The 18,641-nt window shown below is 45.0% G+C and overlaps 3 protein-coding genes across 3 annotated transcripts; 1 reads left to right on the forward strand and 2 right to left on the reverse strand.

The window, feature by feature from the left end:
- The first annotated feature begins 4,946 nt into the window (after positions 1–4,946).
- Positions 4,947–5,976, forward strand: LOC136495214 (NAC transcription factor NAM-B1-like). Its single transcript, XM_066491199.1, has one exon. The coding sequence runs from the start codon at positions 4,997–4,999 to the stop codon at positions 5,708–5,710; it is 714 nt and encodes a 237-aa protein (XP_066347296.1). The 5' UTR covers positions 4,947–4,996; the 3' UTR covers positions 5,711–5,976.
- A 313-nt stretch (positions 5,977–6,289) lies between these two features.
- LOC136498124 (protein THYLAKOID ASSEMBLY 8, chloroplastic-like) lies at positions 6,290–9,073 on the reverse strand. The gene is made up of 2 exons (XM_066494065.1): positions 8,658–9,073; positions 6,290–6,998 (listed from the first exon to the last, which is right to left on the reverse strand). Exons 1-2 carry the CDS (start codon positions 8,970–8,972, stop codon positions 6,594–6,596), a joined length of 720 nt encoding a protein of 239 aa, XP_066350162.1. The 5' UTR covers positions 8,973–9,073; the 3' UTR covers positions 6,290–6,593.
- Positions 9,074–11,432: 2,359 nt separating this feature from the next.
- On the reverse strand, positions 11,433–12,945 carry LOC136497540 (2-oxoglutarate-dependent dioxygenase DAO-like). Its single transcript, XM_066493375.1, has 3 exons — positions 12,449–12,945; positions 12,005–12,323; positions 11,433–11,914 (listed from the first exon to the last, which is right to left on the reverse strand). Exons 1-3 carry the CDS (start codon positions 12,781–12,783, stop codon positions 11,672–11,674), a joined length of 897 nt encoding a protein of 298 aa, XP_066349472.1. The 5' UTR covers positions 12,784–12,945; the 3' UTR covers positions 11,433–11,671.
- Positions 12,946–18,641: the final 5,696 nt, after the last annotated feature.

An 18,641-nucleotide genomic window follows, 5' to 3' on the forward strand; every position in this document is an offset into this window, starting at 1 on the left:
GTTTAAAGTAAAAACCGAAGCCAAAACCAAAGGCCGAAGTTTCAGAATACAGAAACCGAAGCCAAAAACAAAAAAAAAACCGACATTCTAGTTCGGTTCAGTTGGGTTTTTGGGTGAAAATGCCTTGCATGAATCGCCGCTCTATCGCACGCACACTCACGTTGCCCGCATGAGCCAGGCCAGCTAGAAACAGATCGTGAGCCAGGATATGGTGAGAAAGCTGCGCGTGCCAGACTAGGGCCAGGATGGAATACAGACAACCAAACACTAGGCCATCCAGCTAACCAAAATAGGCCCCTAATAACGAGCAACGATTCAGGCCTGGCTGCGCTTTGGGAATTTGGCTACCGTAGCATTTTTATTTTTATTTGACAATTAGTATTCAATCATGGACTAATTAGGCTCAAAACGTTCTCGGGATTTCCAACCAAACTGTGCAATTAGTTTTTTTCCATCTACATTTAATGCTTCATTCACGTATCACAAGATTCGACGTGATAGATACCGTAGCATTTTTTTAAGAAAAGTTTTTGGAACTAAACAGGGCCTGGAGCCATCTGTCTCATTATTTGACCACCACTGCTCCCTAGTCCCTATGAGGTCTTCTTTAGATGTCATCCAAATTTTAAGTTTTTTCACTCTCTCTCCATCACATCAATTTTTAGCCGTTTGCATGGAGTATTAAATGTAGGTAAAAAAAATAACTAATTACACAGTTTAGTTGGAAATCACGAGATGAATCTTTTGAGCCTAGTTGGTCCACGATTGAACAATATTTGATAAATAAGACGAAAATGGTACTATTCATCGGGTTAAAAAAAAATTTGCAAAGTGAACCAGGCCTGAGTTTGTATCACCTTCCGCCAATGCCTGCCTAGTGACAAAAAAGGCATGGATGCGGGAGGCGACCAACGAGGAAGAGATGTGATTGGAGCGACGGATCAGGAGGGATATTTAGGGCTTCTTTGGACATGTTCGCTTATCTGAATTCTGAAGGAATCTAGATGATTTGGAGTAATACTGGATGAATTTGTGAGAGAAAAACACTGTTCTGGATGAAAAAATAAACGGGTCAAGCCGGGTTTAAGGGCACGCGAACGAGGCGGAGCTCCGACTTCTGTACTGTAGCTTTGGCTTTTACACTGGAGCGCTACTGTGTCAGAAGCCAGTGAAGCTTGTTTAGATTCGCTTCACTGGCTTCTCTTTAGGCCACGTTTGGTCGGGCTCCCGCGGGCTTCGGTTCCTGCACTATAGTCGGGTGTCGGCCGCCCACGGACCGATAGGTGCCTACAGGAGCCGGAGCCGCGGAGCCAGAAAAACAAGCTTCTCCGGCTCCGGTGGTGTTAGTGAGAGAGGAAAGGGGGAGAGAGAGAAACGGCTTCGATGAACAGTAGCCGATGTCGGCCGCCCAGGAGCCGACAGGCGGGAGCCGGGTCCGCCGGAGCCCAACCAAACGGGGCTTAGTAGTTCATTTTGTCCTGAAGAGAGAAAAAGAGCTTCTACATTGTGACACATAATAGTGTACACTACATGTGTTAGGAGAAGCTAAAGCCCCTTGACTATTGTCAAAAGGGCCTTAACTACTCCCTCGTTCTTAAAAAAATATCACCGTAGAATTAGAAGTTAACTTTTCTTAAATTTAACAATATTTATACCTCAAAAGGCATTATAAAATTATATTATTATCTATCTAATGATATTTATTATGTACTATAAAATCATTGGCCAAAGTTGAGATGATTAATTCTTAATAAATCACAATATATCTAATGATACTAAATTAGTGTTATAATTCTTGTTGTTTTTTTCTATAAATTCGACCAAATTAAAAATTGACCTAAGGCAACTCTAAGAATTAATTTATTCAGAAATGGATGAAGTAGAAAATACTATTAATATTTATACCTAAAAAATCTATAAAAATTTATTTTATTATCTACCTAATGATATTTATTATGTATCATAAATATTAATATTTTTATAAAATTGGTCAAATTTGAGATGGATTAACTCCCCATAACACGAGAATGAAATTTTTTGTGACGAAGAGAGTATTTGTCGTCTTTACATATGTCAACTCTTCGTTTGTCAATTTTACACAAGAAACTACATATTTAACTTTGGAAAGAAAAAAAAATTAACTTTTTGCCATTTTCACTGACTCACAGCAAATCAGTGAAAATGGTTAGAGGTTAGTGCCTCCTCTTCTCTATGATAAAGAGGTCTTACATGAGACGTCACGTCAGCAAGAAGGGTAAAAATTTAGTGTGTGTTTTTCATCAATGATAAATATATAGTTTTTTAGGAACACAATATGTAGGGTATATGTTTGGTAGCCCGCACGCCCCTTCGCCAAGCCCGTAGCGTGCTGGTCCACGTTGTTTGGTTTTTCTAGGGTCTGTTTGGTTCTCTTCTCTGACGATCCTGGCTCACACCAGGGAGCCAGGCTGTCCGAAGCTAGATCCAGTGTGTGCAAGTCTGACGTGCACTGGCAGAGCTACCTAGAGGCCAAAGTGGGTCACACCCCCACCACCCTTCTAACAATTGATTTTTTTTATGATGATGATGTTTATGGTTAATGCTTAGGAAATATTAGAAATTTGCACACTAGAGATAACTTGAATATTGTTGGCCCCCTCTTGAATCACCTTCAAGCTCCACCAATGCTATCGTGTTTGGTTGCCTCTACGAATCTAGCCAGGCTAAGGCCCCCTTTAGATGCAAAAATTTTTGGGTTCTGGGTACTGTAGCATTTTCGTTTGTATTTGGCAATTAGTGTCTAATTATGGATTAATTAGGTTCGAAAGTTTCGTCTCGCGATTTCTTACCCAACTGTGCAATTAGTTTTTTTCTTTGTCTACATTTAGTACTCCATGCATGTGCCGTAAGATTCGATGTGACGGATACTATGCAAAAAATTTTGGGTTTTGGGTGAAACTAAACAGGCCCTAAAGACATATGGTATTTGGTTGCCTACACGAGGGTTTGACATAAAATATTAAAAAAATGTGTCATTATAATGTTTATTATTTGTGTAAGTATATTTCCATAGCTCTTAGTTTGCCCCGTTAAATCCTAATTATCTTTTAAAAATACTAATATTACTTAATATAAGCTAATTATATGTTCAATACCATCATTAGTGAGAGACTAACGTATCTGGTGAGCCAGGTTCGCCAGAAACGGTCTCTTCTCACGTCTCTCTAGGGCCTGGCTGCGAGAGGAATGTTGCACGTCGTGAGCCTGGCTCGATGCTTGGACAGTTGGACCACGAAACCACACGCGCTTTCCAATATTATTCGAGTTCAGCCGCCTACAAGCAACAAGGTACCATTTAGTTCCACTTCATTTTGCAAAATTTTTCAAGATTTTTCATCGCATCGAATCTTTGACGCATGCATAAAGTATTAAATATAAATAAAAAATAAAACTAATTACACAGTTTAGACGAAATTCACAAGACGAATCTTTTAAGCCTAATTAGACTATGATTGGACACTAATTGCCAAATAACAACGAAAATACTACGATACCATTTCGTCAAAAATTTTACAAACGAGGCCTAAACAGGTCCTCGGCTCTTGCCCGAGCCTGGCTCTGTGAGCCCCGCGGCCTGGCCCGCTGGAGATGGCCAAATCCCGCATCGCAATGCGGCGGGCCTGGTCCCGTGACTGCAGGCACGCGCATGCCATTGGGTCTCTGGATTGGAAAAAATCCATTTTACCTTCACGAACTATCCGAGTAAACTACCTCCCTATTTTTTTAAAACCATTTATTTTACCTCCCTGACACGGTCATAGGTGATTTTCAAAACCGGTTTTATCTTTTTCTTTTTTAATTATTTTGGCTAAATTTAAAAAAAAACTCATAGTAAATCACAGAAAAGTCATAAAATGGAAAATATAATTTTTTTGGACTCCACATGAGTATATCTGCATAGTGAATATATAATATGGTATGCTTTAGTACAAATCTTTTGCTGTACCATTAGATCTAGATTTTCTGTAATTAATTCAAAGCTACAGTTTATGTGGTCCAATTATGGTGATTTTTTATGGTGGGCTAACTAATTATATGATTGAACTGTAGTAAAAATTGCATACTAATTGGATCATGTATAACTAAGTTATAGATTTATTTAGTTTTATGCTTGTTAAATAGTTTTAAAATAGTTAAAATTATGTAAAAATAGAGACAAGTATGAAATTTTTACTACAGTTAAAGCATACAATAATTAGACCGCCATAAAAATTTCACCACAATTGGACCATAGAAACTACAACTATGAATTAATTACAAAAAAGCATAGATCTAAAGCTACAGCAAAAACTTTATACTAGAGCATTTTATATTATATGTTGACTGTATAGATCTACTCATGTGGAGTCCAAAAAATTTAAATTTTCCATGTTATGATTTTTCTGTGATTTATTATGATTTTTCAAATATTCAGCCAAAATAAATAAAAAAAGATAAAGATAAAACCGTCTTTGAAAACCACGTATAACCGGGTTAAGGAGGTAAAATGAACGGCTTTAAAAGTTAAAGGAGATGGTTTATCCGGTTTTTGAGTTTAGATAGGAAAACTAAACTTCTAGGATATTCAAAATGGACTTCTTCCCTCTGCATTCTGGAAAGTGAGCAGTGGTAGTCCTACGTAGCCCGGTCGTTGGACGTGTGCGTTAATGGACCTCCACCCGCTGCGCCCATGTGAGAGTGGGAGCATGAGAGGCGAGCCGAGCTTGGGTATGGGCTTTGGGCTCCGCCATGGGTGGCAGCCTGGCAGGGGAGGGAGATGATGGCGGAGGCCCGGACCCAGGAGACGAGGCCGCCAGGCGAGCCCGGGAGCGAACGGTGACACCGTGACAGGATAAGTTGTACTGGCCGGAAACGCATCTGAAGGAGACAGGCGAGTTCAAAAAAATTCCATCATCCGTTTCAGATTCTCAGCCCAACTGAAACCGAGGGACAAGTCCTGCGCGTGCGCGATCCATCCATGGCGCAGACGCCGGGAGGCACCACTGCTCCCGTCCAGGCTCCGGACAGGGTGCCGCAGCCCATCTCGGAGCTGCCCGCCGGCTACGTCTTCCATCCCAAGGCCCGCAGCCTCCTGAAGAGCTACCTCATCACCAGGGCACGCGGTGGCGCCATCAAGGACCCTTACGGGGACACTGTCGCCGACGGCGTCGACGTCTACGCCGTGCGGCCGGAGGCGCTCCCGTTCCCGCGCCGCAACAGGAGCCTGCACGACCATGTCTGGGCCTACTTCTTCACCACGCGGCCCGCGGGCGCGGCAGGAATCGGCGCGGCGGAGGGCGGCGGCGAGGACGACGACGTCCGGGACGTGGCGGCGGGCGGGTGCTGGCGGCGGTACGGCGGCGGCGACAAGGAGTACATCGGCCGCGACGGGGAGGTCTACGCGTTCCGCCGCAGGTTCGCGTTCCACGAGGCCGGGGCCCGCGGCAAGAAGACGGTGTGGAGGATGAAGGAGTTCCGCCTCAAGGAGACCGCGCCCCGCTTCCGCGGTGTCGTGTTCCACCCCAACGCCAAGGGCCTCGTGATCTGGAAGGTCTGGAACCAGGTGATCCCAGAGGAGGAGCCGGCGGTGGACTACTACGGCATGAACGACGAGGATGACGAGGAGGAGGAGGAGGAGATTGGACCAGTCGTGATCACGGTGGGAGATCCGGCCGCTGCCCCCAATGCATGACAGGTGTGCATCACGCCGTAGCGACAAGCCCTGGCGAGCAGTTGCATGCGGTTCAGATTTCAGAATTGATGCGGATAGAGGCTAGCAGACTCTGTTTTTGTAGATTCTTCGTGTTCCTTAGATGGGTTGGCTTTTTCAGGATGGCTACCAAGAAAAAGTTGAGTAATCCTTTGTCTTACTGCATTCCACCATCCTTCATGTTGCGTCCAAATGGCTCTTTTGTTCAGCGACTAGTCATATGAACATCTGAAGACAGAATTGGGAATCTGAACACACTATAAATGAATAGTTCTGCAGGAAATAACACTTTTCTTGCGCTTTAACACATACGCTATCCTAAAAGTTAAATCTGAGTCATCAGTATAATTTGTTCTCATGTTCTGAATCTGCCATCCGGGTGCAACTTTGCGGCCTATACTCTCTGGAGGTATGTAAACATTTACCCGTAAAAATAAATGTAGACACTTCCCGCCTGTTGCAAGTGGTAGAGTCTTACCCACAGGAAGATCCTGGGTTCGAGTCCCGCACAGAGCGGGAGCTCTCTGCACTGGATACGCCCTTTAGTTTTGCGAAGAGAAAACAGTAATGCCATTATATTTCAGGGAATAACAGTATGATTAGACAGCCACACAGGTAACCTCTCAAACAAAAAATCAAGTTAAATATGTACAGACAAAACTGCAGACAGCCCTTCAAGATTTTTGGATACATAACAAACAGCCAGACATTAGTAGTCTACAACAAGTTCTTGTTTTCTAATTTCTGAAATTGCATATATTATCTAGGAATGAATTATTTACCAAGAACCTGTATAATCTCATTCCAAACTTCAGAAAGAGTTACTCCTGCTGGTTGGATCAAAGAGCAAGATTGACCCATCCTGTTAAGAACTACTTCTGCAAGCGTCATCGATCTCCACTTCATCGAGGAAGTCCAAGGAACCGTAATCATTTTCTGCCTCCAACCGAATACCAGCAGATAGCTCCATTTTTCCTAGGGATTCAAGACCTTTGATCAATGTTGTATATGTTATCCTGTCAGGATCACTGTCCCACAATTTCATTAGACGGAAACAGTCCATTGTTAATTGTGTGAACCCAGAATCTAGGAGTGTCTTCAGAAGCAGGTTGAAACCTTCAGTGTCAGGCTCCAATTGTTCCCTCTTCAGATATGAACAGGCTTTGTCGACCTCAATCCGCAGACCTTTGCTTGCAAGCACTGCAACAAGATCTACGTACCATAGCAACCTAGGCTTGTACCAATGCTCCTTCCGAATCTCCTCAAAGACCTATACAGTTTCAACTTGTCAGCAGTAGCACCACCTAGTTATCCTAATATGCATATAACAGCAGAGTAAGAACTAGGAAGAGTGGAAATAGATGACAAAACTTACGAGGAATATGTACCCAGTATCCCCCCAAAAGGCCATTTACAGAAGCTAACATTAAAAAGGTATAACTACAAGAAATTAGAAGTTTATAAATGGGTGGTAAATTGGTTACTTAGACTAGAAATAGCACATCTATATAATGGAAATGAGGTTTATAAACAACTATAGTGGGTACACATCTTTTTGGAGTAGTTTACAAAGGCTGACAGGTTTTAGCTAAACCATTGTTCTCAAATTTGTTATCTCCTTGAGCATTAAGACATGCTTCAGTATCCTATGAGGGCTGCAGGTGTTAAAAAATGGTGTCATTTGGAGAGTCCGCAGTGGCACGAATATAAGGATTTGGTCTGATCCTTGGCTACCAAGGGACTGGTCGCACAAACCAGTTACACCAAGAGGAAGAAATCTCTTAACCCGAGTGGTTGAGCTAATTGACCCAACAACCGGGGAATGGGATCGAAATTTAATTGCACAGACCTTCTGGCCTGAAGACACTGAGGCAAATTCTCTCCATTCCAGTCCACATGGACGTGGATGACGTCTTGGCATGGCACTATGATAGTAAGGGCTTGTTCTCTGTCCGATCAGCTTACAAGGTTCAGAGAGCACATATGCAGCGAACCAGTCGGAGTGGGGACGCTAGTTCAGTACAAGGAGGGATAACGGACGAGAATTTCTGGAAGCAACTGTGGGCGACTAAATGTCCAGAAAAGATCAAGCATTTTTTATGGAGAATGGCATACAACACTCTTGCCATGCAAGCCACTCTCGTCAGGAGAGGGGTCAAAAGGAGGACACGAATTGTGTAATATGCAACAGACATACTGAAGTTGGTGATCATTTGTTCTTCAAGTGCAAATATGTCTAAAGGCTCTGGCAAGAACTTGGAATGGAGGGCAGCAGGACCTCTCTTGCAGAACAGATATCTCCAAAACATGTTCTAGAATATATCTGGAGGCTAAAGGAGGGACCAAGTGCTCATTGTCAATTTGCTAGGGCATTGGTGGACTGGAAGAAATAGAGTCAGAGAGGGAGAAAGGAGACGCGAACCTAGTGAGACAGCGTATATTGTCTCTTTGCAAACTGATGAGTTCTTGAGCATCATGGAGAAAGAATTAAAAAGAACACGAAAGCTGAAACAGACATGGGAAAACTGGGTTTGGACACTGTCAAGATAAATACAGATGGGGCATATGACTGCAATTCCGGAATGGGAGGATTGGGCTTTGTGATACAGAACTCTAACGGCGAGGTTATTGTAGACACTGACTGGCATGTATGGCCGGAGTCAAGGCAGCTAGTCACTTGTGGATTCACGAGGTTATTGTAGACACTGACTGCACCATGGTCAAATTAGCCCTGGATGGCACAAGCCACAACCCCATGACAGGAATTAATGATTTTACAAATTAGATGCTAATCTAGGTATTCACAGGCAATTGATCATCAGAATATGGCGAAGAATTTGCCTTGCAACGCCCAAATAGCCACCAAGGCCATTCCCACTCGGTTCGTGCGGCTGTCGGTGAAGCAGCAAGTGGACATAGCACCGCGTACCTGGAGGGCCAGGAGGGCCTCGCCCTGCGCGGCGAGCTCGCGGAAGACGGCGACCATGTCCGCCTTGAGGAGGCGCCGCAGCTTGGGCTCCACCGCGGCAGCGGCCGACGCCGCGTGGACGCCGCGGAGCGCGGCGCGCTTGAGGGACTGCACAGCCTGGATGGCCTCGGTGCTGAGGTACCGCCCTCGCTGCGTCGGCTTCCGGTTCTTGCTCCGGTCCCGCATCGTGATGGTCCTGGCGGCCGCGCTCCTCCGTCGAGCGCCGCTGCGGGTGGCGGGTAGGCGGAATGGTGAGCAGGCGGGTGAGGAGAGCATCGCCGTACAGTTCTGCCTCTACCTCTGCTCGAGTTGGATAGTGGTGTCGGGAGTAGGGTTGCAGTTCCGGATGGGTTCAGAATATCAGGGTTCAGAAACAAAAAAAGCAAAAATACATGGCAGGCTCAGGGCATGAAAGGCAAACATTGCACATCTTTCAGTTTGCAAGTTCTACAATTTGCAAGCTCTCAAGCCAGAGCAGGAAAGGCAAATTTGACACCACACAGGATGCACTTACTAGGTGGTGTTTGGTTGCCCCTCCTAAATTTTAGTCGATGTTCCATCGAATGTTTGGATACATACATGGAGTATTAAATATAGATTAATTACGAAACTAATTGCATAGTTTGCGACTAATTTGCGAGACGAATCTTTTAAGCCTAATTAGTCCATGACTTGACAATATTTTGCTACAATAAACATGTGCTAATGACGGATGTATTAGGCTTAAAAAAATCGTCTCGTGGAGTACTGACGGATTATGTAATTTGTTTTTTATTAGTATCCGAACACCTCATGCAACATCCTCTCGACACACCTTCTAAATTTTAGTCACTCGAACCAAACACCACCTAACAAATTGGCATCGTTTGACAGAAGTAGATAGTGCTAAGTAAAGCATAAATGGACTCACTCCAGAACTATCTTGTCTCCCCCCACCCCACACACACACACAAAGGACCAATACAAGCCAAGCAAACTTTGAAGATCAGTTAGCCCAAACAAACTTTAATAAGTGAAGCTAGATGCAATGGATTCAAATACATTTTACTACTTGACCAGCGCATCCAGAGTTTTACTCGAACATCAAATTTCAAATGCTACGGTTCAAAAAAAATATCAGTTGTTTACTACTTGCTTCACATTGATTTATGAAATCATGGGTAATATGTGAACTAAAATCACATCTTCAAAACTGTTTGCAAAAATTAATATAATTACTTCTTGAGCATCATCTGCAGCTGCAGGATAACCCTTTTTGTTTTGGCTAGAATAAGCTTAATCCGTGAGAGTAAAAATCATTGGACACCACACGAGTACCACAGCTTCTGAAATTTTCGACTACTTGATTATGAGTTTTTTACTGTTGCACATTACCAAGAAATAAAATAGCGTTGGTTCTACTGGTGTGAATTTGTCAAATTTACAGTTACGGACTGGGTTTTGCACCAAATTTAATACTACTGCTTGCCAGAATAAAACACATGGGAGAGGGGCTGGCCACGTCGGTGTTGAGCATTATTAAGCCTGTTCGTATGTTGGTTTCAGTCAGGGTTTATCAGCCAGCCAACAGTATTTTTTTCTTATAACAAACCAGCACCAGCCGGACTTATCAGTCCAGAAACTAACCAGCAAACAGGCCGGTAAAGTGAGCCAAACAGAGGAATCATCTTGTTTGTGTTTCAAAGTACAAACGGATTATCACTGCAACTACTTGGCTTTAGTTTTATGTCTTGCCATCAACCATGCTCTCGATCAATCCTCCGCCATGATTTACATAGCATACTTATACTTATGTTCAGTTTCCTAAGATCCTTGATACCAAGCCCACAAAGCTCCTTCTGGCTTTATCCAAGTTTTTAATCACCGTTTTGTATAATCGATAAAAATTGGACATATTCAGCCTGTTCGCTTGGTCGTATTTGGCTTATAAGACATGGCTTATCAGCCAACGAATAATATTTTTCTCTCACACTAAATCGGTTAACAGTACTTTCAGCCATGGCTTATAAGGCAAACCAGCCCAAACGAACATGACGATTATAGATGTGGTACTCGTCAGGCTAGAATTGACCAAAGTAGGCCTAACAACAATTGACATTGTGCTACCTTTCCAAATATCCATCCTTTTTGTAGTTTTCTCTTTAAACGGGGCCAGTCTATAACATGTAATTTACCGGAGCTCACAAGTCACAAATACTGTAGAAAAGGTCATGTCTGACAATTATAGATCTGACACCATTTATTAGTATCATTAACCATTAGAACTCTGCTTTTCCGTCAATATAGCTTATTTTTCAAAAATACTATCATCCATTTTCCTGCCGGGGAAGTCGATGAGAGGATTTTCAAAGTAAAGTTTAGGGTTGATGGAGTTTGACTGACCAATTTGATTTATCCCGAAAGGACGTATCAAATGACATTAATCTGGTTCCATCTTCCCTTGTTATTGACGTATAGGTATGCGGTCTTTCGACACTTACCTAAGATTGGAGTAAGCAATTATAGCCCGTCCTATGATCATGATATGTTTATTTTGGCACATTATTGTGATTTCAATTATCATTGGAGGAAACCATATCGATATACAGATAGACTTTTCTTTCGCGAAGGGAAGGTTATCGAGGTAAGCCCCCCTTGACCAGGGGGTTTGGGGGGTGAATCAAAGAGAGAACAGAAATCCCCCTTGAGGGGGGTAGGGGGGTAAGCCCATGTACATGAACCATATAGATCGCCGTGTGTGTCAATGGCTACACGTGTGCCAGACTTGCAAGTGTTACCAGATTTTATTGATCAGACCCCATAACAATTCACATGGCACCACGATAGTCATCCTTCTTCCCACACGTTAATACAACGGCTCAACCAGACAACCGATACGGAGAACTTCTACTCGTGTAGGCGTATGCGGTATTGCCTATAATTAACGGCTTGTCTCTGTCTGCTTCCAATTTGCAGCTCCACACCACGTGACCACGTCACGCCGCCATCCGCGCGAGCGCCTCGCCTGCGCGCTCGCCGGTGGACAGCCGGAGCCTTCGGTAGTCGTCGTAGTTGAACGCCTTGTACCGGCGCGGGTGGTCCGCGTCCACGAACGCCTCCGGGGCGCTCACGCCGTCGTCCTTGGGCGCGAGCAGGAATATGGCGACGGAGATGCGCGGCACGGGCGCGACGCACCGCACCCGGTGCTTCACGTTGTGCAGCCTCCCGTTGCTCCACGCCTGGAGGAAACGCACGAGACGCTCAGCGTCAAAAACCACGGCGCGGATTCGGCGGCCACAAGACTACGTACGGAGACGTGGGTACCGTACCGTGCCGACGTCGCCGATGTTGACGAGGAAGGAGCCCGCGACGGGGTCCACGGGCACGAACTCGCCGGTGGCGGGGTCCAGCACCTCGAGGCCGCCGACGCACTCGTCCTCCTGGAGCACGGTGAGAAAGCCCGAGTCCGTGTGGGTCTGCACGCCGGAGGAGCCCACCGTCTCCTGCGTGTAGTTGTACCTGTTGATGCGGAACTGGCACGGCCAGTCCTGGAACGAGTGCTCCTCCAGCCCCAGGCTGGAGGCCAGCTCGCCGGCGACGCCAACGATCACGTCGTGCATCTTCTCCGCGTAGGTCTTGACGGTCTCCCTGCGCACCGGATTGCGACAAATTAGGGGCGGAGACTGCCGCCTGCCCCTCGGAGCGTCGGGGCTAAGGAAAGGACCATGAAAAGGCGCGATTTTTTTGTGCGGCACGTGTGAGGTGTGACCAACCTGACGTGGGGCGGCGCGTCGAGGCGGGCGCAGAAGGCGTCGACGTCAGCGGGCGCGGCGGCGTCGAGGAGCCCGAAGGCCTCGTAGAGCGGGTTGGCGGCGCTGGGCGGCACGTAGCCGCTGCCGGGGATGACGTCAGCGTTCCGGCGCTTGGCGTCGTCGGGGAGGTCGAAGAGCGCGCGCACGGCGGCCTTCATCTCGGCCAGGAGCCCCGCGGGCACGCCGTGGCCGGTCACCCGGAAACAGCCCAGGCGCTCGCACGCGGCCCGCAGCCGCGCGGACTCCTCGGGCGACGAGCCGGCGAGGCGCAGGTCGATCACCGGGATCTCCGCCATCGCCGCTGCGGCCCCGCTAGCTGTAGCTGTGCTGTCCCGGACGCGCCGGCCGGGTTCGCTTTGCGTGGGTGGTGGGGGGCGGCGGGATTGGCCTCGCTTGGTGGCGGGTTCGGGGCTGTATTTTAGAGGCGTGCACGAGCAGCGCGTGCTGGCGCCGCTTGTCGGGCGGACGGCACCGAGGCTTTGCGACGAGCTGGCTTCCATGTCGCCGGTTTGGTGAGGCAAGCGACCGACAGACCACGCGCTTAGCTTACCAGATTTACGAATTCGTCGCAAATTGGCAAGCAAACCGTTCCAATGTCACACCCTTTCCGTTGTGGCCGATTCTGGCAGCTTCTTGTTTGTTTGTCTCTTTAGAGGACAAGCAAGGCAGTGATGTCTGATGGGTCGTCGACTTGGAGACATCAAGATCGGATAGAAATATGTGGAATCCCTATAGAGCAGACAAGTGAGGAAGGGTCGCCATCGCTGAGACGTCGTACGTCGTAGAATACTACACTCCATGTACTGCCAGCTGTCTGTCACTACTACCCTCGTCTATAAAAGAACGTCCAATTTTTAGTGAATATTATTCACATTTACGACTCTAAAATAATTTATTATGAAAATACATTTCGAAATTACTCTATTGAAGTTTATTTCATACCATACATATTATACTTTTTTATCCATAATTGATCGAATTTAAGGTAATAAATTATGTCACTGTGCTAGAATTATATTTTTGTTCATAGACGGAGGACGAGGAGGGAGTACGACCTAGCGTGCAAAACACAATCTGTGCCTCTGTGCTGCGTACACGGCGGCGGAGAATCGCAGAGCAGTTTTTTGGATCAGCGATAGCCGATAGGCAATCAGGCTGCACTGCAAGATCACATTGTGGAAACCTTCATGCAGCTAAGAAAAAGTGTCATGTTCACTTAGCTGATAAGCTATGACTGTAAGTACCGTTGGCTGATTTATTGTAAGAGAAAAATACTATTAGTTGGCTGAAAAAAGTACGGCTTATAAACCAAACGAACGGGGTGAAGATGAGTAATCCTTTGTCTGAAATTTCATGTTAGTCAAGAAAAACAATGCAATTCCGTTTTGAAATTTCAGGTTACCATATTCCACAATCCTTCATGTTGCGTCCAAATGGCTGTATTGTTCTGCGATTAGTCATCTCAACATTATCCTGAAGACAGAATTGGGAATCTGAACAAGGTATAAATGGATATTACTCCAATATCACTTTGCTTGCGCTTTTACACATAAGCTATCCTAAAAGTTAAATCTGAGTCATCAGTATAATTTGCTCTCATGTTCCGAATCTGCCATCCGGGTGCAATTTCGTGGTCTACTCTCTGGAGTCTGGAGGTATATAAACATTTACACAGAAAAACAAATGCAGTTTTGCGAAGAGAAAACAGTAATGCCACAATAGTAGGATTAGACACAGCCACAATGGTAACGTCTCAAATAACAATCAAAGATAAGTGTCTACTGACAAAACTGCAGGTACCCCTTCAAGATTTTTGGATAGATAAGAATCAGCTAGATATTAGCCAATGGTAGTTGCCGCAACAGATTCTACTGTTCATTTCTAACAATGCAATGCATAATATATGGGAATGATTTACTTACAAAGATTCCATATAATCTCATTCTGACTTCAGAAAGAGTAACTCCGGCTGGTTGGATGGTTGGATCAAAGAGCAACTTGTTAAGAACTGCTTGTCCGTGGAACCATAATTATTTTCTGCCTCCAACCGTATACCAGCAGATCACTGTCCCACAATTTCACTAGACGGAAACAGTCCATTGTTAATTGTGCGAACCCAGCATAGGAGTGCCTTGAGAAGCAGATTGAAACCTTCAGTTTCAGGCTCTAATTGTTCCCTATTCATTAGGCTATTTTCTGTTCAGAGCGCTTTTCTACCGTGCCTTCTCGAGCACATCACCGGAGAATTCCGGTAACAGTGTATTGGCTGTTTCTTTCTTCGTGTCTTTGGGTCCGAGCTTCTTCTAACTTGTATCTTGGACTTTTAACATATTTATAGATCTTTAGCATATCTTCTAATATCTTGTTTCAGGTGTCGATCAGGTTAATCTCCATGTTGCCCAAATCAAGACCAACCATGCATCCATTTGAGCTTTTCTTGTATACTAACAAACTTTATTAGAGCAACTCTAGCATGACTCCACTTGAGCCCTTAAAACTAAATTTATGGATTTAAGACAAAAAAAAAACAAGGTCAAGCAGGGCCCTACTAGAGCCCTCAAATTTAAGGCCCCACCAAATCTCTCCTTCGGCCCTCATTTCTAGAGGCTCCGGAGGGCACCCCTACTTTTTAGTTGCTGACATTTATCTCCCGGTCCCATCAAGAACCTACTCGCTTGAGCCCGACGTGCTGTCGCCTCTCCTGCCCGCCTCCGCAGAAGCGTCATAGCCAGCGATCGTGCGCATTGGGATGAAGAGAGAGAGGAGGGGGGGGGGGGACAGTAGATGGAAGGGGGGAAAATAACAGCAACGTGACTGACAAGTGGATTCTAGAGGAGTAGAGGCTCTAATTTGAGAGTTGTTGTTGGAGTTGAACTAGAAAAAAAGGTCCTCAAAAGTGAGGGATACCTCAAATCCAAAGTAGGGAGAATTTTTTTAAAAAAATTTAACACTTTTTGTAAACTAATTTTAAATCTAACATTTTTTTTCAAATCTATCACTTTTGGCCGCGCCTATTGTCATAGTGCGACGAAACGTCTGTGTCACGCGCATGCATGGTGGTGTGGCGAGAGGATGACATGGCAAAGACCGGAGGCGCTGACCGGTGACGTGGCAAGATCTGCCTTCGCGGACGTGACTAGTGAAAAGAAGATGGATGGAAGTGACAAGCAACACTGCAACACGGCACACACACGGCCTGGGCGCCTGGGTGGCTTTGCACTTGCACGGCACTCGGCACAGGACAAACAGGGCAAATGAGTGACCAGAGTACGTGCTCCTCCTGGCAGGCAGTCAGGCAGATGAGATATGATGTGACTACAGGTTTCGTACTGGCACCTCTTACACTGCACAGTGACCTGCAACACCAGTTGACCGTTGTCCTGCAATGCAATCTAACACGAGATGGAGAGACGAAACTCGACGACGAAAGACGATAGAGCGGGAAAACACCGCGAGGTTACGCAGCCTGTTCGTTTCGGCCGAAACGATCGTGGATTATTACTGCTGGTTGGTTTGATGTGAGAGAAAAATACTATTCTGACTTATAATCAACGATCATTTACCGATGAGTTTCAACAAAATGCATGATAATTGTGACAATGAACAAACATGTTGAGATTTGCTTGATCAAACTTAATCAAACTTAAATTTGACCGACACAAATCATGTAGTTACGTTCATTTATAGACGTAGGGCATAGATCTTACCTTGAACTGTTTCTCACTTGGCCTGTGCGTTTGGTAGCACTTAAGAGAGGCCGATGGGACCCCGATGCCCCCTAGGAGCTAAAAAATGCTTTGACCTGCTCTCCTACCTTCGATGGGACCCCGATGCCCCTAGGAGCTAAAAAGGCCGTATTTAGTTGCCAGGCCAAATTCTAAAAAAGTGCTACAGTATCCATCACATCGAATCTTGCGATACGTGCATAGAGCATTAAATGTAGGCGAAAAAAAACTAATTGCACAGTTTGGTTGGCAATCACGAGACGTACGTTTTGAGCCTAATTAGACCATGATTGAACACTAATTACCAAATAAAAACAAAAATACTACATTAACCCAAAATCTAAAATTCACCCAACTAAACACCCTCGAAATAAGCTTTCACCTGCTCTCCAACTGTACGACGTACTCTACCTGTGAACTGTACTGTTCTTTTTTTTCCCCCATTGACGTCACTAGTAGCAGGCTACCGAATTGCAAATGGGCGGAACGGCCGCGCTAGCGCTAGCGCTCCGCTAACATCCCTTTTTGAGCGCCCTTAGTTTAGTACCAGATCGAGAAATCTGACCTCGTTCACGCTGCTTAAAAAGGAAATGTGCCGGCACTAGTGAACTCGTGTTGCAAACCACTGTTCTGAGTTCCCTCTTTCAGGGCTGGTTTGGTTGGGCCGGTCGAGCCTGATAGTGGGTTCTGATGGTCGGTGTCAGAAATTTTTTGTTTAGTTCCGTAATTACAATCTTGTTTGCATTCATTTAAAATTATGACTTTTTTTTGTGTACTATTCCAAATTTTTACATAACAATCTTATTTAGAGATATAAATGTTGTTAATATTTACTATAAACCTAGTAAAACTTAAATTCTTTTGACGGGCACAAATACCATAGTGACACTTGCTTTTGGGATGGAAGAAGTATACCACCACTTTTTTCTATTCTTTTTTCTTTTTTCCCTTTTCTTTCTTTATTTTCTCCAACGGCTCATATGCTAGGCCGACTATCGCTCCTGCGCGCAAGGCAGGAGGCCGGCAACACTTCATTTTTAACCTCCAATAACAACTGGCATCTCTTAAGCGCGTGAACGAGGGAGGTGGGACGACAACACATGTTGCCCTAGGGCATCGCGTCCCATCGAACGTAGGAGAGCAGGTCAAAGCTTGATTTTTTAGCTCCTCCAATAACAACTGGCATCTCTTAAGTGCTACCAAACGCACAGGCCAAGTGAGAAACATTTCAAGGTAAGAACTATGTCCTCCATCCACAAAAGAACGTAACTACATTGTTTGTGCCGGTCAAACTAGTTTAAATTTGATTAAGTTTATAATGAATAGTACTAATATTTATGTCTTTCATATAGTTTAGTATGAGAATATATTTCATAATTAATCTAATGATACTTATTTTGTATCGTAAATGTTAATATATCTTTGTATATTAAATTTAGGTTTTTTTACCCTTTGAAAAACCAGAAGTGCATTCTTCCATGTGAAACGGAGGGAGTATTTAAGAAATGAATAATACGTATTCTAAAACATATATTAGTGGTTGCCTGAGGTGCATGCTATGGTGTTGAGATTTTACCCATGGGCCCACGGCGAGACGTCCACGGTAGGCTCGGAGACGGGACACGTCGAGGGCACCCAACCTACAGTCACACTGGTGTTGTAGGTCACTGTGCAGTGTGTAAAAGGTGCCAGTACGAAACCTTTAGTCACATCACATCTCATCTGCCTGACTGCCTGCCAGGAGGAGCACGTACTCTGGTCACTCGCCTGCCCTATTTGGCCTGTGCTGAGTGTCGTGCAAGTGCAAAGCCACCCAGGCGCCCAGGCCGTGTGCGTGCCGTGTTACAGTGCTGCTTGTCACTTCCATCCATCTTCTTTTCACCAGTCACGTCCGCGAAGGCCTGCTGCAGATCCGGCCACGTCACCGATCAGTGCCTTCGTTCTTTCCACATCATCCTCTCGCCGCGCCACCATACATGGCGCGGCACAGGCGTTTCGCCACGCCATGACAATAGGCGCGGCCAAAAGTGTTAGATTTGAAAAAAAAAAACAGTATTAGATTTAAAATTAGTTTACAAAAAATATTAAAACTAAAAAAAAATCAGTAGGGAGCCAAGAGAGAGACACTCTTAGTCTAAATGATCAAGTTGTTTATCAAATGCCAAAATCACCTAATGACCCTTGCAAGGTTCCATTTTCCTTATAGATGGGGAACAAGAGGGACCATCAACACTAATTTCTTACTTAATATGTAAATTTATTAATTTTAATCGCTAATTTAATGGCTACTTAAGAGAATTTTCAATCAGCAAGGAGGGGCCATGGCCTCCTTTGGCCTTCATGTAGCTTTGCCCGTGGTCGCGATATCCAAACAGGGCCTGAATTTGCTTCGAAAATGCACTCCTTGATGGTTGTCTCGACTTAAAATG

The sequence above is a fragment of the Miscanthus floridulus genome, chromosome 12 (genome assembly GCF_019320115.1).
Source record: "Miscanthus floridulus cultivar M001 chromosome 12, ASM1932011v1, whole genome shotgun sequence".
NCBI lineage: Eukaryota > Viridiplantae > Streptophyta > Magnoliopsida > Poales > Poaceae > Miscanthus > Miscanthus floridulus.